Below are 25,443 nucleotides of genomic sequence, written 5' to 3'. Positions count from 1 at the left end.
GGGTTTCAGTTGGCCAGGATAACTGCCTCTCAGAACAAATCAGTTATATATTTATATTCCTCCATGAGTGGGTTTAAGACTAGGATGTGCTAGTCTTAAAATAATTCTTATTAGTATTCTGCGCAGGGAGTATTTGAAAGGTATTCAGCTCCAAAGCACACTTAACTTCAAACATTCCACAGTGCTACTGGCAATATAATTTGACATTATTTTCATTATTTAAATTACCTTATTTGGTGACTTTTGGATTTGCATTTCTTATCTGCAATGCCTTTCTGACTTTTTAAAGAAGAGGCACTGATAGGTGTAGAGTGCCACCTAGTGTCAGTTTTAATTAAATTAATTCATTCCTAGAGCCAGAATTCGTGTGCTAGTACCATTAATTGGTGCTGCATTACTATTTTTTGAATTGTGCAGTTCTGCTTCTTACAGCTCCTGCCTTACCTAGCTGGGGACTGGACCTATTGATTAGCACATGTTCAGGTTTTTTTTTTCTCACTGATTGATGTGGAAGCATAATCATCTTTTGTAAATGTACCATCTATTCACTCCACTACTCCTGAGGTGCGTTAAAATTCAGCGAACAAGGCTAACGTTTGCAAACTATTTCAAACTGTTTCCCCGTTAGCTTTGTGTTGTGTTCGCCACGAACTTTCGCCTCTGTTCGCTGAATTTGAACACACGACTGTTCAAGGTAATTTCAGTGGTCCCGAGCTAGCTTTTTCAGGCATCATCATTATGCTAGTTCAGCCTGATGTTCCCGCGCCCTATGTTCCTTCAGAAATAATCAATAAACAGTACTCGCTAGAGCCCGCCTCCCAACTTTGATGGGTGAAAGTGACGGTTTTAATTTCAAGCCTTATTCCATGTCGCACGTAGCGTCATTGAAATAAATAAATAAATACGTACATTTCGTGCCATATTTAATTATTTATGCTCACTTTTCATGATGTATAGACATAATAATGTGTTGGTAGTGACAGTAGGTAGTTTTCTTCTTTTTCAACGGGAGGCATTGAATTATCGTGAGAATGATTATAAAAAACTAATGCGTTACGAAAAACACGTCCTTCGAGCCGGATTCGAACCAGCGACCTAAGGATGACTTCAAACAGTCCTCTACAGTCCTCCGCTCTACCAACTGAGCTATCGAAGGGACGAGCGTACGTTTGTGATTATGCAAAGAATACTCAAGTAAGTAATTGATCGACGGGTTAAACTTGTAACTAGAGATATTCAGGTTAATTTTTGTCTCTCTCGCGTTTTACGTGCTTGTCGTGAAAAGGTCCGTTGATAAGGTATAAAATCTAATGCATGTGTATAACGGATTTTTCAAACATTTGTCAAAATACGCTTTACAATGGATCTGGTCAAATAGCGCGGCAGCACAGCCACCATCAGCATCAACGACGTATGTATCGTTTTGGGAACAAATCAATGCACTTTGTTTCTAATGATTAGAATACAGTCTAAAATTGGGTCCGTAGTTTGCCCACTACGAGTATAACATAAGTCGCGCACATGAACACGTCAAATGTCGTAGTCTGCACTTATATTGTCACGTAGTTTGAAGCAGAGACGACCAGCCCCAGTGGCCTAATGGATAAGGCACTGGCCTCCTAAGCCAGGGATTGTGGGTTCGAGTCCCATCTGGGGTGAGCCACTTTTGTCACAGTTTGCATTGAAAAGATTCCACTGAAATTTCCCTATAAGTTCTAGTGTTACTATAGCTACGGGTTCATTTTCACAATTGCAGGCAGATGACCCATTTGTACACAGGCTCACAGGCAACCAAAAAGTAGTAACAAAGTTACTGTAGGTCAATTACAGTTACATAGTGAGTGAACATAGGTCAATTACTATGACCCAAAAAGTTTTCCTATCATTGGCTCCATGATGTAATGGTTAGCACTCTGAATCCAGCGATCAGAGTTCAAATCTCAGTGGAACCTGACTTTTCCTATTCCTCCCTGGCTAAGAAATAACGCGTAGTTCTTATCTTAAGAAATGAAACATTTGCTATCGTTGACACCACTGTATTGTACAAACTGAAAGTTGCCGTGATTCGTCCCAAGTTCTAAAGTCTCCGAGTTTCTTACTATTTGCACATAACAGCTCTCACCAGGATCTGCAAGGTTGACATAACCAAAGGAGTCTATCCTTGAAAATTATTAGACACCAAAGTGACACATTTATAATGGACTTGACTGATGTCAAACCAGTATGCCCCAGAATACCAGTACCAATACCAGCAACAATTTCTAAAACTATGTTAATAGGCATCTAAAGAAAACTGAACTGGCAGTTTTGGGACTGATGTCACCCAGTCACCCTTAAAAATCTGATTATGTATTGGCAGTTGTTCTTCAGTCTGTTACCCCTTTATTTTGCAGGAGTTCAAATTGTTTTTTTTTTTTTGCCATGAGGTCAAGAAATAATTTCCCCACTTTTAGTGGCTTTTGTTTTTTTAATTTCCTCTGGAAAATGTCCGAAGTACGTGCAATTGGAGAGTAAATAGCACCATACAAAGTCAAGGTCATTTTAGTAAAGCAGCATTTCATGATGTTTTCAATCACAAAGATTAGCCTTCATCATTTGAAGGAATTTCTTGACGACCTTTTCACATACTAGTCTTAATCCATCAACAAAATATAATTATAACCCTTGCTGTCTTTTATGATGTAAATTTGAGGATAATTTATTTTTGTAAATTATTTTACAAGGGTAGCATTTATGTATATTTTAATTACTGGAAATAGCGATGTACTGCAACTCAAACATTTCATATTCCAGTGATGTCTGACAAAAATGTAACAGATACTGGTTACTTGCTATTCTATTTTTTATTTTTTTATTTTATTATAAATTAATTTTTGTTCTAAAACATTTGCAAATCTAATATAGAAATGCACTTGAATAAAATACTAAAGAAAAACTAAAAACACAAATGGGTCCATTTAATTTGGGGGGCCACCACACAGAAGGCAGATATTTCACTCAGTGTGCATAAGAGATTTACACGCTGGTTTGTCACAACTGTTCACAAAGCGCAAAAAAAAAAAGTTTTTTTTTTTATTTTTATTTTTTAAAAAGACAACCCGAGACCTGGGTTTCCAGTCAGAACACTTTAATGTTGACACAGGTAAATAGCTTGTCCAGAACTATCACGGTCAGAGCAATCTCCAGGCGTCACAGAGAAGCATACGAACAAGCAGAAACAAATAATGAACTGTCAACAGAAATAATGAATTATTATAATGGAGAATGGGAGTATAAAAAGGGGCGGGCGGGCGGGCGGGGGGTGGGGGGGCGGGGGGGTTACACAGCTGCAAGTCTTAGGAGGACTGACTGGTCCCTGTCCTCAGCAGGCACTGGCCTGGATGTACAGTCCAGGAAAAGGAAAGTAAACTGGAAAGTAAAGAAGGGAGGGCCCCAACTGACAGTTCCACGGGGAACAGTGAAGCAGCTCCGGCCAGCTGAACCAATCACCTTTAGTTCACCAATCTTCCAATCAGGCACTGGCAAATGAATGGTCCCCCAGCAAGACCAACTGGATCCAAACTGCAGATGCCCCCATACATACATACATACATACATTTACTAAATGTGTCCAAGTAATGTGATCAAGGGACAGCCGAGCAACTTCTTCTTCATTGAACAAGAAGAAAACTATCAGTGACGGCCAAATATCCACCCACAGTTCACACATCTGCGTTTTTTTTACTGGAAATGTTAGAATGTGAGGGACGCAGACATTTATGATGACCGTCACTCGCAGGGCTGAAGCAGCTGATCTCGAGCAGCCATTTCCGTCAATTCTAATAAGTCCTAACTGGTGATAGGTTAGGATTCCGACACACGCCTGCTTGGATTTGAGTAAGCACGCCTACTCAAACTGATCAGTCAGTTCTGCGAGCATCAGCAAACTAAAACTTCGCTTAATAAACAAGATTGAATTTTTTTTTGGAATGTTGCAGGGCAGAAAGCCATCAATTGGGACGCACTACTAATTTGTGACTGTAATCAAGTGAATCACCGTGGTGGTCTACAGCAGCAGATGGCGATTTTGTCAGTATACATTCTCCAGTACCAAGCAGGTCTCCTTACCCAAAATAACAGAGGCTGAGGGGCCTTAATACCACCAGAGAGGGCGGGCGGGCAGGCGGGCGGGGGATGGGGGGGGGCACACATGCACATTTAAGGCAAAAATGAACATTACATTATCACCTGTTTTTACAACAGGGGTCACCGCTAAGGCCACGAAGCTGCAGGAAACGAACCATCGGGATAAATAAACCGCTACTGACCAATCGTCTGGCTCGGCCGAAAGTGACATACGGGCTCCTCTCGAGTTCGCAAGGGGGGCGGTCGTGGGCCTCAGCCGGCACCTCCGACAGGCTTCAACAGAACTCACAGACATCGGCCGGCACACCGACTGACCTCGCTGCCGGCAACAGTCTTTTCCCAAAACCCCAAAAGGAACTGCGTAGCTGCGTAAAGACCTTTCAACCCCTTGCGCTTCCACACTGATCTCCAACGTCTGGCCCCGTTTCGACCGCTCGGGGGGGGGGGGGGGGGGGGAAGGGGTAAGCTCGCGCTCCAATTTAGTTTTAGTTTCCATTTCGACGTCCGCCTGGCCCAGGACCGCAGCGGAACGCCCGAGCGAGAATTGGGGGAGGAGCAGCTGACACACAGCAGCTCTGGGTTTCATTCACATGCACACTTCACAAGGCAGACTTCGGTTTGAAGAAAAAAAACATGTAGGGAGGGGAAAAGAGAATGTGTTAGAGAAGAGATGAGAAGGGAAAGGTGGGGGTGGTGGTGGTGGGGGGGGTGTGGGTGGGGTTAGGGATGGGGGTCAGGGAGATGATGGAAAACATCATAACAAGAATAACAATCATGGAGATTGATTAATAACAGCCATGCCAAAATATTGACAATAAGTGAAAATAATTTTGCCTGATTTTACCTACTTGAGTAGTTATGTTGAAAGAAATATGCAAAAAAAAAAAAAAAAAAAAGGATCGTACATTTTTTTTTTGTTTTTTTTCCACTCGCGTATTTCTGGGCTGTGGAAGACGCCGTGGAGGAGGGGAGGAAGGGAGGAAGAGAGGAGGAGAGGAGGGACGCAGGGGTTTCGGGGGCTGGAGAAGGCGCTATCCCTTCAAGCAGCACAAACAATACAGGGCGGGTCAAAGATGGGTACAGTACAGTAGTGTAAAGAGTGTGACTGGATGGGGAGGTTGTATGTGTGTGTGCTAGTGTGTGAGTGTGTGTGTATATGTGTCTGTGTGTGTGTGTGTGTGACTGTGACTGTGTGTTTGTGTGTGTGTATGTCTGTGACTGTGTGTCTGTGTGTGTGTGTGTGTGTGTGACTGTGACTGTGTGTTTGTGTGTGTGTATGTCTGTGACTGTGTGTCTGTGTGTGTGTGCGTGTGTATATGTGTCTGTGTGTGTGTGTGTGTGTGAGTGTGAGTGTGTGTGTGCGCGCATGTGTCTGTGTGTGAGTGTGTGTGTGTGTGTGGAGCAGAATAACCGGGGGAAGCTGGACGGGTAGATGAAGCCTTTGACGCCACCAGACGTTAAGCAGTGGATGGGAAGGGATGACGAGGGCAGGGAGGAGGGGAGGAATAAATGCTATTAAGAAAGAAATGTGGGAATGATGCTACTTCTGAAGGCATTTCAGTCTGTCCAGTCTTTCTTGATGTTGAGGTCCCACTCCCAGGAGAGGTGGTCGTGCTTGTCGTCGTCAGTGAACTTGGACTTGATGGTGTAGGTGCCCCGGGCGAGCATGCCCTTGGGCGCCTCCTCTAGCGTGGTCAGGAAGTCATACTCAGTTTCCCGCGGCCCGTAACTGCCCACCATGTAATCGGTTTTGTCAACTGACGGGGGGGGGGGAGGAGGAGGAGGAGAAATAATCACTGTTAGAAGCACAGCAAGCGGGAGAAGAAAAAAAAATTAAAAAATTGACTCCCGATCGACCAAAAAAAAAAAAACACCATCTGTCTCTCATTCACATTTCACTGAATGTGACCAATGAGAAAGCCGCACAGCTCGATATCACAGAGCAGGAAGTGACAGGCGAGTCCGCAGATATCGATCTACTCATCAACAGTTGAAAATATACTTATGGAACATGTCAACAAGTCCATGTGCCACCTTCACTCCCTGTAGTATCCCCCCCGTCCCCCCCCCGTCCCCAAAATCACAATCGGTTTTGCTGATGGCCATATCTTGAGTTAAATCATTAAAAACTCTTAGTGACATGGCAGTAATGGAGGCCACACAGTAGTTAAATATGGAGGTTGTGTGTCGACACAGGGGGACTGCGTCGGAGGCGTGTGCAGCACACCCTAGCGAGGAAGACGGAGGAAGGGAGGAAACTTACTCCTTATTCCTTTCCTGAAGGTCTGCTGGACGTACTTCAGCCCCGAGACGATCTCTTTGTTCACCTGCGAATGCAGATCACCCATCAGTGCTGCTCAAGACCGCCACGCGTTGTGTGTGCTTGCTGTGTGTTGGTGTCGTGTGTGGTGTGTGTGGTGTCGTGCATGTGCGCGCGTGCATTGTACATACACATGCCGTGCACACAATATAAACCACAAAGAAACCGCGCAACACACACACATATACACACACACGCACACACACACACACAAAGGACTGCAGAAATGAATAAGCTTCCTGTCTGACAACAGGCCGAGACTCTTCTAGAAGCAGTTCAGGAAGAAAACAAATTAACTGTGCAGTTGCTTTATATGCATTTGAATATTAAGGACACATCAGGGTGGCCCACCAGGAACAAACCCCAAACATTTCAGAAAGTACTAAAGGAAGCGTACGTTTCTGTATTAGCGTTAACTTTAACACAACACCTGGCAAAGACAAGCAGACGGCTGCCACCCGCACCTTGAAGCTGATCTTTATCCTATACTCCACTCCTTCCTTCAGCACAAAAGGGTTCTTTTTGAAAGAGTCCAGATCTCCTATTTGAGAAGGGGAGAGATGCACACAAAGGATCAAATTAAGTCATACCCTGGAGAACAAACTGGCCCGCACAGCCAATGTCCTGATTTTCATCCTTAGCATAGTGCAAGAGAGAGAGCTGCATCATTCTGCTGTCACAACTGAGCTCAGTTTGGAACCTGCAGCCTTCAGACCAATGTAGACTAAATGTGACTAATGTTTCCTTGTAAGAAAAAGACAGCAACATACACTGAAAATGAAAGCGTGACACAACTCACTCTGTTAAGCTGCTTTGCTGGCTACAAGTGGAGATCAACTGAGAAAATAAGACACATGCAGACATCATATTTTGTAAATGATATATTTAGGAAAAATCTTGGAATTGTGCATTTGAATTTGTGATTAATGTAAATGCGACTATTACATTTGAATTGTGATGCAACTTCAACCATCTGAAAGGTGCTCGCAATAAGGCAATTTACGCAGCCTGATTTACATGTAAATCAGCATGCCACCATGCTGCCTGTGACCGTGTAATTTACTAAGTTTGCTAGAGTCACTTTCTACAAAAGCCGGAACTTTTAGTCCCAGGAACTACTTTTCAAGGAACTAAAAGGTTCCTTCAGCCCATTGTTGTCTGAAGTCTAAAGTCCCACGAAGATTACGCAAATTAGCCCACTGACATATGAAAAAGCGGCGTTGTCGTCGGTCCATCTGTCCTATGATTTCTTCTGTAACCCCATACTACCACCGAGAAAGTTACTATGGCAAGATGCCTTGAGCCTTAGTGAATTCAAGACAGTGCCTGTCATTCCAATACTGGCCACAAGAGGGCAGACGGAGCAGAAGCAGAACGGCTGAATGCATCCGTTGCTCAGCTGATTTTTTCTACAGCTAATCTGTGGCAGAAAGCCTAGGTTTCCCTGAGCATCTGGAGTTTAATGAATTAGCCCCACATGCACTGGCACACAAATGTGTGAGACTTGGGACAAAACGGATGGATTATCGTACTTAAATGAACAAGCACAATACGGTCATGTATTTATCTTCCAACTGTGCCTTTTATTGTGATGATTATCCTTCCTCCGCCAGCTATTTTATCTGTATGGGTCAAGTCTACGGGAGCCTGCTGAAGTTGCATTTGATCAACAGAACTGAGGTTTCTGCTGTCTGTAAGAAAAGGGGGCCTGTGCTGATATATAATGCCTTACTGGAACAGGCCGGGATTCCTGGATCCTCACTCTGTATGAGTCAGGATTCCCTGCCAGCGAGCTGAACGCAGGTGAGGTAGCCTTGCAGGAACGCCGGCCGTAGAGCTCGTAGCCGTTCCACGGGCCTCACGCACGACCGACAGACGCGTACGCGTTCTCTATTTCGCCTCCCGTTTGGGGCTTAAAGCCCTCCTTCCTTCCGCGGCGCCCCGCCCGTCGTCTCACTCACCCGTCAGGTCCAGGACCAGGGGCCCCGGGGCTGTCTCGCACAGCAGGGTCAGGCGCGTCACCACCACGTTCGGGGCGGCGGGGTCTGAAACGGGGGCGGTTAAAACGGCGTCAGCGACACAGCCGCCGCTCGTTAAAAAAAAAAAAGTGCATCATCACCACCATCATCACCATCATCATCACCACCATCATCATCATCATCACCACCATCATCATCATCATCATCATCACCATCACCATCATCATCATCATCATCACCACCATCATCATCATCACCACCATCATCATCATCACCATCACCATCATCATCATCATCACCACCATCATCATCATCATCATCACCATCACCACCATCATCACCACCACCATCATCATCATCATCACCACCATCATCATCATCATCATCATCACTCAGGGCAGCTCGGCAGGGCGCTAACCGTGCAGGGGGAATGAGGATCGCGCACACGGAAACTCACCAGGCACCAAGGCCCAAAGGCCAGGCAGAGAGAGCTAATATGTATAAATAAATCGTGTAATACGGACCCTGCACAGACAAGTAAACACCGGATACCACTGGCCTGCTATTCGGCCTTTACTCCCGGCCTAGAGCTGCAGAGACCAGCATAGCCAGCGCTAACCATGCGAGCACATTTAAAATGTCAGACTCAGCAGGGCTCCGCTGAGCAGCACAGAATCCCGTTTGAGGAGAAATCTGCTTCGTACCCTTCAGTAAGGTGTAAGAGCTACACACTTTATTATTAATAAACTAGTTTTACAAAGCCGTTAGGAGTCCAGAGGCTGTGGTATGAACCAGTTTGGATCACCCCGGATTGTTTATCTTTGTAAATGCCGATATATCAGGCCGCGATTTAGTTTTCCACGGTTTCCTTCGTACAACTTAAAGACACACCCTTAAGAGCACCAGCACCACTCCAGAAAGAGTGATGATGAGCAGGCTGTTAAACAAATACCCCTTCACCCTCACCCTCTCCTTCACCCTCATCCTCTCCCTTCTCCTTCACCCACACCCTCTCCTTCACCCTCACCCTCTCCTTCACCCTCACCCTCTCCCTCTCTTCACCCTCACCCTCACCCTCTCCTTCACCCTCACCCTCACCCTCTTCCTTTACCCTCACCCTCTCCCTCACCCAAACCCTCTCCCTCTCCTTCACCCTCACCCTCTCCTTCACCCTCACCCTCTCCCTCACCCACACCCTCTCCCTCTCCTTCACCCTCACCCTCACCCTCTCCTTTACCCTCACCCTCTCCCTCACCCACACCCTCTCTCTTTACCCACACCCTCTCCTTCACCCTCACCCTCTCCCTCTCCTTCACCCTCACCCTCACCCTCTCCCTCTCCTTCACCTCTCCCTCTCCTCTCCTTTACCCTCACCCTCTCCCTCACCCTCTCTTACCCTCACCCTCTCCTTCACTCTCACCCTCTCCCTCACCCTCTCCTTACCCTCACCCTCTCCTTCACTCTCACCCTCTCCTTTACCCTCACCCTCTCCTTCACTCTCACTCTCACCCTCACCCTCTCCCTCTCCCTCTCCCTCACCCTAAGGCACAGAAGACACACAGTCTTTCTGGCCCACAGCAGCGTTGCCTCAGGCGTGAGGACAAACGTGAAGGAAGAGCAGAGCAGAGCAGAGCAGAGCAGAGAGGCGTGGCGTCCACACACCTGCGGCGACCGGGGCGGCCCCGAGCAGGGCCTCCTTGTACTTCCGGAGGCTCTCGTCGTTCTTGTCCAGCTCCTGGATCTCCTGCAGGGACTTCTGGGCCGGGGGCCGGTAGTTCACCTTCTCCTCTTCCTCGTTCTCAGCCGCGATGGCTGCCAGCTGCTCCGGGGTGGGCTCCTGTTCAGCCATTTTCTGTGAGGGGGGGGGGGGGGGCAAACAAACGCACGCCGGTTTTGGAAAGGGAGCTTGGAGAGGAGGCTCACGCCACCAATCAGGTTCCCACAATCAGGCTTACCCAGAGCGAGTCACGCCCCATTACATTTCTTACGAGCACTCCATTTACACAGGCCATTTGCCCTGCGGCTTGCAGGATCCAGGCATTACCGCAGCATGTGGATATTACCCAGTATTTTCAGCAGGAATATGTTACTGAAGCAGTTCAGGATAGGAAGGTACTCTGTTCAAGGGGACAACAGTAGCCCTCTGGCTGGGACGACCGCACGGCTAGTAAAACAAACAGAGAGCGCTGAGCTCCAGCAAACACACGGCCTGGTGACAATAGGGGCTGAGAAGGAACAACGACTGCGGTTGTGAAGGAACAGATATGACACGAGGGAGTGCCTAGTAGCGGGAAAAAAACAACTCGTACAGTAGCAGCCTTCTGCTTCCAAACACATCTGTGTTTACAATTCACACACGTACTACACGACACTGAGTTATGGAGAGACATGAGAAGTACATTTTTCAACTGCCAAACACTTTCTGTGCTTAAAAAAAAAAAAAAAAAAAAAAAAAAAAACTTTTCCGAATGGTGAACCCAGCCAAATAAGCTATGCAGACATAAACTGGTTGTCAAACACATTTTAAGAGCAGTCTACAAGTTAACTTAAATTCCAAGGGGGGGGGGGACTAAACATTCCTACGAGATTAGAACAAAAAAAATATCCTCATGGCCCCCGAGATAATTCAGTTTGGAGACTACACCTGACGTGGGCCAGCGAGCGAGGGGACACACTTGAGACCCTGTTCTGTCACGGCTCCCCCCTCCCCACAGGTGCTCCTCCCCCTCACGGGCGGCAATGGCCCCACAGTCAGTTATTGGGGTCAGGAGAGATAAGGCAGCGTTGTTACACTGGGACGAGTGCAGGGGGAGGGTCTGAATGAGGGCCTTTCATCTTAATCAGCACCACTCTACCGCCCTGCCACAGCACCATCGTTCCTCACACTCGTTCAGGCTGTGCTTTCTTTTCCCTCCCTTGGTAATAATTTAACCGCGAGCGCGGGATGCTGCTCAAAATTCAAAGACGCTAAAGAGTTTCAATATTCTGCACAGTCGTAAAGCAAGGCCCACGTCATTAAGGGAATCACATTAATCACAGGAAGCAGAACAGATTTCTCAACCGCTAACATTGTCTTTTTGTGTTATTACTTGTACACTACCTTTCGTGCAATTGCTATTGGATATTTAGTTAATATTTTGCTGTAACGGAAGGTAAAATAAAAAAAATGACAAATAAAGATATGAACGTTCAGTCAATTTTGGAGGTCAGTACTTCAGACAGCTTCTTGAATGGCTGGAGTCACTGCCATTAAATATATTTTTAGAGACAAAACAGCATCTGCGTTCTTCAAACAAGTGCAAAATGTGGGAAAAGAACACATGCAAGGTATCAACTGTACACCACTCTGAATACGGCTGCACCCCAGATAAAACTAAATAAATACACATGACTAGGAAAACATGGGGAAATAGTATCTGGAAAAATCCAGGATCCACAGCCAGAACAAAAGCACTGGAAAAAGATCTCAATCGCGACGGCGTTGAGAGGTTTTTCTTTTTACAAAAGCAGGAAGGGCTGTGTTTACGCCAAACGAAGGAACAGATCATCCTGGCCTGACATGGTCTGCACTTCGACAGCGAGCGCTCCTTAAATCTCCTGTTGCGCCACAGTTCAAGTCTGCCCAAAACATTCAGCCCTTTTGTTTTCGTTTTTTTTAATAGAGAAATCGTACTCAGTGTTTTCCTTTATTAATTTTTCTCCTGCCTGGCATTTGATCATTAGCGCTGCAGTGCAGAGAGGAGCGAACGTTGGCAGGGACCGCACTGTTTAAGCGAAACAGGGCTGATTTTTGAGTCTTGCGACAGGGCAGAGTTCTGTATTAAATCTCCATTAATCTAACGGCAAGCTTTGTGAACTGCAGATTTTTCATTTCAAAAAAATCCCTCAAGCAAAGCCAATTAATGAGATGGAGTGGTTTCGACATTTGTCCCACTTACAATTAACGCTAATTCCACAGGGTGTGTGCGCTGCGTATTTCCAAATATGGGAGCGTCTTAAATTGCGAAGGCCAGCAGCCATTAACGCTATAACGGGCTGCATGCACACGCGGACTTGCAGACGCATGTACGCACACTTCTTTTACCCCCAGACACATTCCAGGAAAACACGTGTCGTGATTTTGTTGAAGTAACAAAGAGAGGAAGTTCTGCAATGAAGGGGATTTTTTAGAGACTTAAAACAAAGAGGTTTTTTTGCTCGGTAAATTATGGATAAGCTATTATCCAATGATCCACTACTGGACTGGAATGAAAATTAAAGCCAAATTGTTCGCACGTTCATCATGTGACTTCCTTGTGTGCTCTTCTCTTCTGTGCCAGCAGAGATCTCGAGCTCACTAGCATTGCCCTCATTAAATAAACCTTCCAGCTCTGCAACGGGGGTTTGCTGACAAGCCAGTCTAGTAGGAGTTCATTACAAGACTGGATTGGGAAATTATTCACATCCTAATTAGACCTCTTATTCACTTTCAAACACAAGCCCTTAAGTTAAAACGCAGCAGTACGAACAGTTACCAGCCAAAGAATGAAGGGGTTGGGGTTATCTGCACAACACAGGGTCACATTCTTTAATAAAATGACTGAATGCCATTTGTGTGGTGAGAGCACAGATTTATTAAACAGGAATACCCTGAAGCACTCTCATAGAGGCACGGTGGACACACTGAACTGTGCTACATTTCTAACATAATTTAAGCTTCCCCCATCTGCCTTTAAAAAAAAAAAAAGCTATAATCAGTTTAAATTCAGTTCCCTTCCTTATTAAACCCTTAATTGTGCACTGTAAACATTGTTACTCCAAATCACTTCTCTGAGGAAAAAAAATTAATAAACTGGGTAAGAAAAGAGTTCTGCGCATTTCAAATTAAGAGTCCAGAATAACGGGCAGAAAGTGGTTTATGGTCAATAGAATGGACCATCAGAACGCACATCCCTTACTGTGTTACTGACCATCGCAACTCACCTTTATAATGCATCACAAAAAGCAGGAATTATTAGAAGTGATTACAACTTAATGATGCCGTTTCCGTGCTCCCACTACCCGTCATAAAGAAGGAAATTACGATGCACGTGAGACAGTTGGTTGATCACGGAGAAACGCCGTATCGTGTGTGCATCTCATTCGCCCTGGTCTGCATTTATTTGCTGGACGTTTGACTTCGAGGCTCGTTACAGACTCTGGACAGTGCGTGTCCTGGCCCCCGTCTGCGTTTGAGAGTGTGGTCACGCATCACGAGCTGAACCTGTGGTCCTCGACAACAGAGCCTTTGCTGTGCGTGTAAACACCAGTTACAAGACAAGGGGCGATGCGATATTTCCCACTCAGGCTCTCACTGCGGAATTCGCTGTCAGAACGCATTTGGATCTCGCTTCCAAACCAGGGGTAATATTTCATAAAGTTACTATGTCATAAAGCAACTCTTAAATACTTTTTTATCATTGCCCAAAAACACATTCTGTACATTTTCCAAAGCTTTCCAAAACCATTTATATAAAATCCCAAAATTAAATTTTTTCACAATTTGAATGAAAATTATTGAAGCATATATAAATTATATGAAATATATTAGACTAATGGTAAATGGTAAATGGACTGCATTTATATAGCGCTTTACAATTGATGCCTCTCATTCGCCAGAGCAGTTAGGGGTTAGGTGTCTTGCTCAAGGACACTTCGACATGCCCAGAGTGGGGTTTGAACCGGCAACCCTCCGACTGCCAGACAATCAGTCTTACCTCCTGAGCTATGTCGCCCTGTAAACTGAAATTTAGCACATAGCTGCTTAACAAATAGCCTAAATTTAAAGGTTTAAACTTGCCCTTTTTTGTATTCATACTGCTCTTCGTTCAAAATCCTCCTCTACCTCAGTGCAGGCTAGTTGTTAGAACTCATGAGTTCATCAGAACTATACATTTTTTAAAAATATTTTTAGTTCTCAACTTATTCATATACCCTTATATTCATATATAAAATTAATTTTGTAAGGATGGTGTTAAACACTTTAGAATAATATTTGTTTAAGGGATAAAAACTTTAATATTTCAACAATCTCATCTGAATTGAGTTATTGAGGATATTATGCCTTGATGTCATTTTTAGAGCCTCGTTCGTACCTGGCCGACATGCTGGCACAGTCGCTGGTAGGGCACCCCTAGGTTTTATTTAGTGATGCTAAGAGACAGAAAATCTGGAAGAAGCAAAGTGGGCGAGAGAAGAAGAGCATAGTAATACCCCTATGGCGAGGGTGTTCAAATATTTTAAGCCCTCTCAAGACCTGTCTGAACAGGACACCGAGAACGTGGGCCATCGCTGGAATTCCCCAAATCCAGAGGCCATGGAGGAGGCCTGCCTAAACAGAGACCAGAGGACCCCAAGCCCCCCCCCAGGAGCCACGGGCCTTTCTGCACTAAATCAATCAACCCAACAACCCAACGCACTCCCTTTTCCATTTCAGCAACTTCCACTAAAACCCAACCCCTTGGGAGAGACCACTGCAGCGCGAGATCTCAAACTGAACGAACACACGCTCGCAAGATGGAGACGCTGACAGAGCTCGCGCATCTGCCGTCTGCCAGGTGCCCGACATCCTTCTCCTCTCGAGAATCTCTCGCTGGACAAGAACGCCAATCGATAACGATCATTTTAAAGCTACCTGACAGAACTCTACAAACGCACCCGGGCTTGGGGGGTGGGGGGGGTGGGGGGGAGAGAGAGAAAGGCATATTCTTGGATTAATAAAAGTATTGTTCTTTGCATACATAAGTGTGCAGAGTATTTGTAATTAATTAGACCGTGCACATAACCTGACCAATTCAAACCCGAGTGGCAGGCAACCCTGCCAGAAGACAGGTTTTCTCCGCCACAATGGTCAGGCTGTCAGGATAGACATGCCGTAAACCGAGAGCCAGCGGCTGTGCCAAACACATTAAACACACGGACATTCTCTGCGGAATGGATGCTAAAATTATTTGCATAGTTGTGTTAGACACATAATTGGTGGAACTTTTTTTTTTTTTTTTTAATTCAAGTGAAAAGCTGTTTTTTTTTTCTTCTCACAGGTTTAATAGACAAGTCATGGCCAATAAAAAAGTGCCTAGTCATCCACGAGAAACAAAGAAATGGAACGGGCTGGCCTGTGGAGAGAGAGAAAAGGTTCCTCGGCGGGACTAAACACAGTAACAGGAAATGAGCACAAAAGCTACACTCTGTGAACGCGCAGTGAGTGACACAGTCCGACAAACAGGGGGGCAAACGCACCCTTCAGGAGCACTTCAAAAACGTGGCACGCAAACATTGCAACTGCAAAAAACAGCTCACGTGTACCCTCCCCTCCACCGCTACATACACATTTACTGCTGCCACTTAAAGTGTTTTACAGGCTTGTGTTTCCAATTTTCCACATGCATCCATCCGGGAAGTCTTTGTGTATTGACTTTTAGATATGGTATCATGCATAGTTTAACAGATACAGAGGTCCATAGTACCTAAATGGCTGCCAGGCTGGGGGGCTTAACACTTTTATCTGATTGTACGTAAGGACACGAACAAACTAAGAATGAGTTCATTTATAAAGACAATACACAATGCAAAGAACACAAAATGTTTGTCCCAAATATGAATGTAGTACATACAAAAACTAGATTGTAAAAAGCAAATCTTTAAGAATGAAAAGGCATATGTTGACATGTGGACCATGTCGTCATTCCTGATGGAATTCCTTCATGGTTAAAATCTATTCATTCTTAATCCTGATTATGGACCTTTTCTTGATTCAGCACTCTTTGGACACCAGCACAGGGGTAGACACTTCACGACTATGCGCCACAGATGAGCTTCACGTCTACAGAAAATGCTGTGCGTGCAGATAGAGGGCAGAAACTGCGTCATTTTATCATCATTATAACTTCCGATGCCATAAAATATTTTAGTGTAACTTTTGTCCGCTACAACTTACAACCAGATAGGCCAGGAGACTACACAAGCCTGCTTAACACACAATCGACCTGACAATGATCGTCTCAGTGAACTGTCTGTGTGAAATGATGCGTTCATAACGTAATGCCTAAAGCCTACTGTTAACTATGTAGCCTGCTTTTCAGTATGGCCAGAAAAGGCACAAGCAGCAGCCTTTTCTTATGTTAAGTTGTTTCAAGATGTCTAAGCTAAATCACTATGGATAATAGCATTGAAAATATGCTCGCCTGTGATTTTCTTCTGTTGAAGATGTGTCACCAGTATACGTTTGAAACCATTATTTTGCACAGATGACTTGTGGTTAAGGTATGAATTACTTAATTTGGTTACCCTTGTAATCTCACAAAAACAATGAAATTCTTATCCCTATTTTTCCCCAGAGATACAGACATCTGAAAACGATGCCTCGGTAAACAGCCGGCCATTTTGGACGATCATTCATCATTTATTTCTCAATATCTTTTCGGTATCTGTGGCTCCAGCACCAGTTTTCAGCCTTTACAGATAGGAACGGAAAATGTATCCTAAAAATGAAAGGGATTTAGAGAAACAGGCCCGACAGCCTAAGTCCATTTCCTGTGGAAATGACCCCAGATCCATTTTCATTTACCCAATTTAAATTTCAGTCAAAGAAAGACCACAATGGCAGAAAGGATTTTTTGGGCCTAACCCCCCCGCCCCCCCCATCACTCCCCTCTCCCCGCATCCTTGGCTCTCCATCCCACCTCCTGACACGGCTCAGAGGAATTCTTCACACGGGGAAGAGTTCCTCTGTGAATACTCCAACAGAAAGGGAGCGCTGACGTGTCTGAGCAGCAATTAGCTGTTAATTACAGGGAGGTTAGAAGACGGGGGAGCGAGAGGAGCCGAGATTATACGTCCTCGTGTAATTACAGTACTGACTCTAAAGCAAGACTGAGGACTCCACTGCCACTGAGCACAATAGCAGCTCCTCCTCCTCCTCCTCCTCCTCCTCCTCCTCACCAGGCCAGTGTCGGTCTCATTAACATTTTTAGGCAGCAGCAAAATCATTAGGAGAACGTGGGATTTCACAGGCTGTCAATACTATATCTCTAATGAAGGGGTGCGCTCCACAAACCGAATTTGCATCATTTTGCGAAAAAAATCAAAAAAAAAAAAAAAAAAAGTCTTGTACACACAAGTGATGCAGTGGACAGGAGTCCTCTCTTGTCAGAAAGAATGCAATACAGCCACCAGGAGTGTGTGTTTATACATACTAATAAATTATTTTTTGCACATGTGGCCAAATGATACCCAAGCAAATATTAACCCAGAAATGTTTTTTTTAATCATCCACACTGACTTTTAATTTCAGCATAGTCTAGGCCTACATCCAGAGTCTTTTTGGATTAATGAATCCATGAATCCGATGAAACCATCCAAAGCCACTGACCCTTTCAATGGTCATTATCAAAAAGAAAAAAACCCTGAATGATAATGACACGGCATTGAATACAGCTCTTAAGCTTCGTTTTTATACCCAACAATGGAGGAACCCGTCTATGACATCACAAATAAGCCCATGAAGACACCACAGTGGGCCACAATGCAGGGAGCTGGACTGAAGTTCCCAAGAGCGGCAGGAGCCTGGGAGAAGGGCTCCACCGGGAATAAAAGGCGCAGGAAACAAGCCCGAGAGAAATCCTGTGGGATAAACCCCCAAGGAAAAGCCACGATGAATCAGAAGTGCGGAGACCACAGCTGAAAGCTGACCGAGCCCGTTCAGCTCCGCACTGGACTCTGGCCCTGGGTCCAAATTCCATTTGACTGCTTCCCTTGGAAACAGGGGCACCTATAATAGCAACTAGAGCGATTTTTTTATTTTTTTATTTTTTAAGCCTAAGGCACGGTAGGCCCGAGTACAGTTTATGCTCTGCCAATAGTGAATTCAGCATTCATGACAGAAGCCCTACTTCAGAAGCGAAACTGGAGTCTTGCCTGCGTCAGCCTGAAGTATCGAGAAATGCTTCACTTCACCGTGCCCTATGGCAACTGGACAGTCAATCGACCGCCCACCGCAGGGCTGGTGCTCCTCACCTAACTGGCGCGGTACGGATCAGATGTAACGCAAAAAGGCCACCAGAAAGAAGGCAGCGGTGTGTCCAGCGAGAGTCTCGTTTCCAGTCAGGACCCCAGGGAGAAAGAGGTGGGACACAAAGTGCAGAAGGTCTCAATATTTCCTGGAGATCTGGAGAGGCATGTATGTATGTATGTATGTATGTATGACAGAGTGCATCTTGGGCACCAGGGCATCTGCAGAAGACCGGATCGGCCGCTGTGCTGCAGCTCTGCTGACCTCGTCCTGACGTTCGCTCCATTTTATTCATCTTCACTTCACCTTCTAGAACCTTCTCTCGCCGGATCGCGCCAGTAAAATCAAACGGAAGCCCGGGCCTCAGAAGCCTGGGGAGGACAGCGATTGGGCGGTCATTCTGGGAACAGCAGCCACCACCAAACCGGGAGCAGCGAAGCGGACGCACTTTCTCTGGTCACAGACAGCGAAGCTGACAGACTGATGGCTTAGACAGCTTGATGGACAAGTTACAATTGATAACCATGGTTTAATCATGTAATGACGAATATTTCAATATGCAGACACCCCCCCCCCCCCACACACACACACACAAGTTTTTTATTTATTATACCCACACGAAGATAATGGTTATTGTTTGAGTATCAACAGTAGAATACTGTTATACCCTTTTAAACATTATAGGCTACCTCTAAGCAGCCCATCATAAAGTGGAGGATATTGCGTGCGTTACTCAGCAAGAGAACATTTTCCTATAAAAGAGATAATTCTATGGTCTGTTATGGGAATACTGCAGTCGGCCACAGACCGACACTCAGACAATCTGTTTCAACCAAGTGAGTCCCTATTCTACTGCCGGGGGCATTGCTAATCCTACCTACAACATCATGTTTGTTTATGAATAAATTAAACAGCTAACCACATCTGCACTGCTGTTCATCAGGCTAATGGAGGAACACTGTGGCCCTTGGAGACACCAATACACCTGAATGTGTGGATCAGGAATACAGGTAAAATGCTGGCCTGGTATTTCTAGCATGAACCATAAAGGACAGCAGTTTGGCAGATAGGCTCATCCAACGTACGATGCAGCAGAAACACAGATGCATTCGTCTGACTGATGAGAGCAATGGTAACAGACCTGGCTAACAACATCCTCAGATTGAGCAAGTGCGGATGCAACATCACTGAAGCGATTACGCTCACCGGACTAGGCGTGAGCACTGAAGACGCTTTCAGACTCTGGTCTTTTAACGAATAAATCCCCTCACTCGCACTTGCTGCCCCTGGGCTCAGGGGGAAAATCAGTTTAGAATTCAGTCACTGGTTCACCCGAGGTGCAGCTGATCTAACACCACGGCAGAGTGGAACAGGAGGCTCAGATACCCATTTAGGCAACAGGATCATATCCAGATATCCAGAAGAGGAGATATGCCAGTGGTTCATTCCGAGGTACACAGAGGATTACATGATGAAAGCCAAAGACAACCTTACATTACATTACATTACAGGCATTTGCCAGACGCTCTTATCCGAAGCGACTTACAACAAAGTGTATAACCAAAACCAGGAACAAGTTTTGTTGAAAACCCTAGAGGGAAGTACAGTTCCAAGTGCAGGGAACGACCGCGTAGTTTAACCTTTTTTTTTTTAAATGCTGGCACAAACCTAGCTACCTGTATTGAGCTTGGAATCTCTCAGCCTCATCTTTTCTTAACTGAAAAAATGACTTTGGCTTTCTGCCTGAACAGGCTAACTACAGATTACGTGTATGAAACACACACTTCCGCATGAAAGCATGCTATGTGAGCACCACTTGAAAGCAGCCAGCAGAATGTCTAATCAATTTACCGGGAAAAAAAAAACCACCTTGAGTTTTAATGGTATAATCCTTTTACTGTCTTTTGACTTCTGCTGAATCAACTGTGAAACTTTCAAGCCCTTTTAAGCTGGTCAATTAATTACAGAAAGACGTCAAGTTGGAATATCTTCTAAATAGCAGACATCAGCTGAATACATATTAACTTCATCCCATACTTTCTAATTAGCAGTTCACAGACAAGAACTCTAGGCAATGTTACCCACCTCCAGCTGGTAGTTAGGTAGGATGTTCTATTTATACATAATTCAATTATAGTTAAATGGCAACAGTAAATCACAAAATCTCATTCATTTCCAGAATTTTTTTTTTTTTTAAGATAATTTTATTTCTTACAATAGATATTCAAGCAGCTAGATAGTTAATTTCTCATGTAACCTGCTTTGAAATCTTGGAAGAAGACTTCGCTATAGCATCTATGCAAACGTAAACACACTGGTGTATGCAATGCAAACAATGCAGTCGGCCTTGCGGTCAAAGCTGCAGCTGAACTAGCGTTTCATAACTGCATGGCTATAAAGTGATCATGCTTTAACAATAGCAGCAAACATTTTAGTTAAATAAGTAGGTCTACTTTTTTCCACACGTAGCCATAGAGTGTTGGATGCGTCTGGGCGGCACCCATCAAAACTAAAGGATTTATGGTGTTGTGATGCCTGTATAATTAGCCAAACAGCTTTTCACCATCTGGGCAGCACATAATAAAGTTACTTTAATGGGGCAGTGCATGTCTTAACTGTTTCACTGCTGCTGATAAGGGGCCGAAGAGCTCAGTCACCTAGACGTCTGACTTTTCCCAAGGTTCGGGCAACCTCTTCCGTGTGCAAGTGGCATCTCATTTTCACCCTGGATAATGTCCAAAACATATTAAAGCAACTGCCCTGGATCCGACAAAAGACAGAGCTGGCCTTATCCACGTATCCAGGTCATGGAATGTCCAAGTTCCACACCGCTCCACGGCTGGGAAGATGAGACGTCCCCACGGGCTTTCTGTAAACCTGTGCACGTGGCTTCAGTATCCCAAAATACAAATACGCAATCAGCCCAGAGACCAACTGCAAGGAAAGGACCGAGGTTCAAACAATAATTAATGTCTCGGCAGCTGTTCCACTTAACAAAACAACAGCAGCAACACTTTTACACAACACGGCAATTACTCATAAATAACCCTTGTATTCCTCTTGGTGATGTATAGTAATATGCTGGATTTTCTAGTGTTTTTTCCCCCAACAACTAGAACGGGAGCCTGACACCTGCTGTACTACAGGCAAGCCTTTCTAGGTCAAGAACATCAGTAAGTGAATCGGCTGTCTCAGCTGCGATTCCTGAAGACACCGTCTTTCTTTCTTTACATTACATTACAGGCATTTGGCAGACGCTCTTATCCAGAGCGACGTACAACAAAGTGTATAACCATAACCAGGAACAAGTATGACGAAAACCCTAGAGAGAAGTACCGGTCCAAGTGCAGGGAACAACCGCATAGTTCAACTTGGACCCTGAAGGTTAAACTGATTAACACTAACACAACGAGAACGGCAACAACGCAGTCTAATTAAAAAAAATACATGCAGTAGTTAAGACAGACGTTCTTTTTCCACAACGGGCATCTCATTAAAAATACAAGGAATTTATCACTCCGCACAGCTGGATCCAGCAAATCTATGGCCTGCTGTCAAGTGACCGTGCATATGTATGTGTGCCCTACAGCGCAAAGAGGCGCACGGCAAAACATGCTCAAACACTGCAGCCCTGTAGCGCATGTAGCGGCATGTCGATCTGCAGGCAGTCCCAGCACACGGACTGCAGTAGGGACCGATGTGGGTCAGTGCAATGCAGTGCACCAATCTAGACAGTGGACTGGAGTCCAAATGAACTTTTAAAAAAAAAATCAAATTAGAAAAGATCATATGGTTATTGCTCCATGACAGACCCAATAGCTCTATCTGTATCTATATGGGTCGCCAAGAATGTCAGTCAGCAAAGCAATATATATCAAGGCAGGTCAAAGAGACAGGTTGTTCATCAGAGGTTATTAATACTTCTAATAGCAACAATACAACACCACATTTAGAACTTGGTCATAGCATTACTTAAGTACAAAGTATTCAACCGGAACGCATGTAGAACGAGAAGAGGACGATTGCAGATTAGCGTGTGATCAAACCGAATTAAGGACGTGTCCTTTCTTTAAAAAAGTAGTACATATGCAGTGTCGATTCAGAACAAAAAAGCCTCAAGTTAGAAGGCACGTCAGACCTTCTGACGCCACCATTACCCCCAGAGAAGGAAAAAGAAATAGTTTCAGATTCTGGCCAGCATCAATCATCCTTTTCACGCACTATCCGCTGCCGTCATGGCGGACATTAGCCTACATCTATAGCTCCTGATAATTTGGTTTCTGTTACTGAATCTACAGTTGGCTTTAAATCCCACATGTTCTGCTCCTGGTGCCATTTTATATGAACTAACGAGTTATCACATCCCCTCTTGACATGTGATAAGTCTGCTTCTTCGGTCAGTGAAATTTGAGCAAAAACCCTGCATTGCAGCCACAAGTTTTTTTTTTGCTACCAAGTCCTCTATCTCGACCGAAGAAAAAAAGCGTTTCATTTATCTAGACTTGCTGCTTATTTCTAGACAGAAATAAGGCCCCGGGTTGGCCATAAGACACGTCCATTTTTGGATCAATTCAACTGGAAATGCGACTTAACGTTATTCCTGCTGATTAATTATATCCTTACAGGAAGAAGCCAAGAAAACTATGCTACCCAGAGATCATCCTCAACCACACTAACGTTAGCAAGCTATCGATATGATGCTTCATCAAAATCTGGTGGTCGGCGGATATTCCAACATAGTTATGATAATGTTTGGATTGAAAACTTATTGAAGTTGCACATACAAGCAGCGGTTTAAACTGAACATTTTTTTCCCAATGCGGTATTTCCATGCAGCATCAAAATCAGATTCACTGTTATAACTTAGCTACTGCTTGCTAGCTAGACAGCACGGCCGGGTTCTCATAATGTCGGATGTTACAAGTACAACTTATAGCTCAATAAAAACCAATCCCCAAAGCATGCATTGAACGGTACCTGTCGTTTTGGTTTCAACTCTGAGTCAACTTCAATGCATATGCAATTAGACAGCAAGTAATTTATCGTTAGCGTGCAGAAGTCGTAGCTAGCAAGCTAACTGCAACTACGTAAGCTAGCTAGCTAAATATCGAACCAGTCAGACAACCGCTATAAACTTGGCTAGAATCCAATCTACTAAACAATTAGCTACATATCTTAGCTCAATAAAAAGTGCATAGGAACTAACATGGCTAGTTAGTTAGCTAACTATCTAACCAGCCAACTGCACCAAGACAGGAGACAGCAGACTAGCTAGCGCTGACACACCATATACTACACCGACACTATCTGCAACTTTATTGTAAAAAACGGCAAGATGAACACAGCTTGAGTTGAAATATAAGAGCAGCATTGGCATAGCTTGCTAGCAGTCAAACTGGGATGAAGTCATACAGCCAAAACAGTCATCTAGCCACTTAGCCAACTAAATACAAAAAAGGAGGTCAACACCATAACAATGTGGCTTGCAAGATAATTCACAAAGGCACAGAATATATGGCCAGAGTTGTTTCGGCAGGCAGTTGACTACCTGAGCTGGTCTTTGCCGTTTTACCGTTGGTTTACCGGATGCTCCGTCTGCGTTTCTGCTGCTCCACTCCACCGGGCAAAGTATGGCGTTCAGGGAGCGGAGCCGCCCGTACGACACACTTCCGGGGCTAGTGCAGCTCGCGGCTACGTTGGATTGAGGAGGGCTGGCGCGTATTAGCGCTCTTGGGAAGGTTTCACACACAGCCAGAAAGTCTGTCCGCCACATTCAACATCCTGCTTGTGTTGGCACCTGACTACTGTACAGGGATTACTCAAAGGCGTGCTAGACATAGCAATAAATTATTTTAAAAAATAAATAAATAAAAAACCTTTTTTATAACTTTTCATTCTGGCACAGCCTTAATTTGAACCAATTCTGGTCTTTCATTATACAGGTTTTGTCCAAGTATCTGATAATAAGCTTTGCAATTTTACAATCAAACGAGCTTCATGTACATTCTCTGCAATTGCAATCAGTTTTCCAGGTTTTAAACTGACTCCGACCTATTAGGATCTGATCGTCCGTTCGTAATTTCTGACAGAATCAAACAATCAAACACGAAAAACTAAATGAAAACCATAACTTGTTTCAAAATGAGTTGACGTTAGGTGGCAGCATTTCACAGATAATGGTTAACAATCCCTATAATTTCCATATTGCCGTATAAATTCATATCATGGTTGATTTTGAGGTGTGTTTTAGATCCATTGTCTTGTTGAAATTGCCAGGTTTTCCGCTTCAATTTCTTCACTGACTGCTGTGGGACATCGGCTTTTGGGTTTTGCTGATATTTAGTTGAATCCATTCTTCCTTCCACTCGCACAATGTTTGATGTGCCACTGCACGTTATTAATTAAGACAGGACAGTGGACGGTGCAACCAATAATAAGTTTAATTAGTTCAACAAAAGTTGGGCACCGCTAATATGTTACTGTAGACGAAGCTCATCCGCCAGTCACCGCTCTGGCTGTCCACCCTCCAATCGCGTGCTCACATAACCTAAACACATGTACATGTAATGTAAGGGCAATACATCGCAACTGACTGTTACACCCATCTACGGTCTATGGTTACATCACAGAACCCCAGAATATAATCAATCCACCCCATGCATAACAGTAGGCAAGGCGTTCTTTACTTCAAATGCTTGCCATATTATTGTTGTTGTTGTTTTTGTAATTATTTTTTTCTTGACTTGGCTCTGTACTCTACAATTTTAAATTTGTATTCAAACAATTAACATGTGGTTAAAGTGCAGATTCTCAACTTTCATTAAAGGGTATTCTTATACATTTTGGTTTCACCATGTAGAAATTACAGTACTTTTTATATATTGTTCCCCCATTTCAGGGCACCATGTTTCGAACAAATGGCTTCACATGTGTTTCCGATTCCTTGGTGCAGGTATAAGACTGCTTTCACTAACTAGTCTTGATTCTAGGCT

The 25,443-nt window shown here is 44.5% G+C and overlaps 1 protein-coding gene and 2 non-coding genes across 4 annotated transcripts; 1 reads left to right on the top strand and 2 right to left on the bottom strand.

Annotated features, from left to right (window-relative positions):
• Window positions 1-1,067: 1,067 nt before the first annotated feature.
• trnay-gua (transfer RNA tyrosine (anticodon GUA)) lies at window positions 1,068-1,156 on the bottom strand. The gene is given in 2 exon segments: window positions 1,068-1,103; window positions 1,120-1,156. It is a non-coding gene; the product is annotated as a tRNA-Tyr (tRNA).
• Window positions 1,157-1,585: 429 nt separating this feature from the next.
• trnar-ccu (transfer RNA arginine (anticodon CCU)) lies at window positions 1,586-1,658 on the top strand. The gene has a single exon. It is a non-coding gene; the product is annotated as a tRNA-Arg (tRNA).
• Window positions 1,659-3,110: 1,452 nt separating this feature from the next.
• LOC135249324 (rho GDP-dissociation inhibitor 1-like) lies at window positions 3,111-24,223 on the bottom strand. 2 transcript variants are annotated; one of them, XM_064324858.1, is made up of 6 exons: window positions 24,000-24,223; window positions 10,087-10,276; window positions 8,407-8,490; window positions 6,910-6,986; window positions 6,389-6,452; window positions 3,111-5,882 (listed from the first exon to the last, which is right to left on the bottom strand). In XM_064324858.1, the coding sequence occupies exons 2-6, from the start codon at window positions 10,271-10,273 to the stop codon at window positions 5,683-5,685; spliced, it is 612 nt and encodes a 203-aa protein (XP_064180928.1). In that variant the 5' UTR covers window positions 10,274-10,276; window positions 24,000-24,223; the 3' UTR covers window positions 3,111-5,682. The 2 variants fall into 2 exon arrangements, with proteins under 2 accessions (XP_064180928.1, XP_064180929.1); XM_064324859.1 differs by lacking the exon at window positions 24,000-24,223 and adding an exon at window positions 23,429-23,616.
• Window positions 24,224-25,443: the final 1,220 nt, after the last annotated feature.

Source organism: Anguilla rostrata, chromosome 2 (genome assembly GCF_018555375.3).
Source record: "Anguilla rostrata isolate EN2019 chromosome 2, ASM1855537v3, whole genome shotgun sequence".
NCBI lineage: Eukaryota > Metazoa > Chordata > Actinopteri > Anguilliformes > Anguillidae > Anguilla > Anguilla rostrata.
Note: the sequence above shows the minus strand (reverse complement) of the source record. Positions and strands in the feature narration are given on the sequence as shown.

What these genes read in the sequence shown, in the direction of transcription:
- LOC135249324 (XM_064324858.1), bottom strand. Translation starts at nt 10,273, where the DNA reads ATGGCTGAACAGGAGCCCACCCCGGAGCAGCTGGCAGCCATCGCGGCT. An exon ending in CCTGGTCCTGGACCTGACGG is followed by an intron (nt 6,987 to 8,406) that starts GTGAGTGAGACG and finishes CTTCTCAAATAG; the next exon opens with GAGATCTGGACTCTTTCAAA. An exon ending in GGATAAAGATCAGCTTCAAG is followed by an intron (nt 6,453 to 6,909) that starts GTGCGGGTGGCA and finishes CTGCATTCGCAG; the next exon opens with GTGAACAAAGAGATCGTCTC.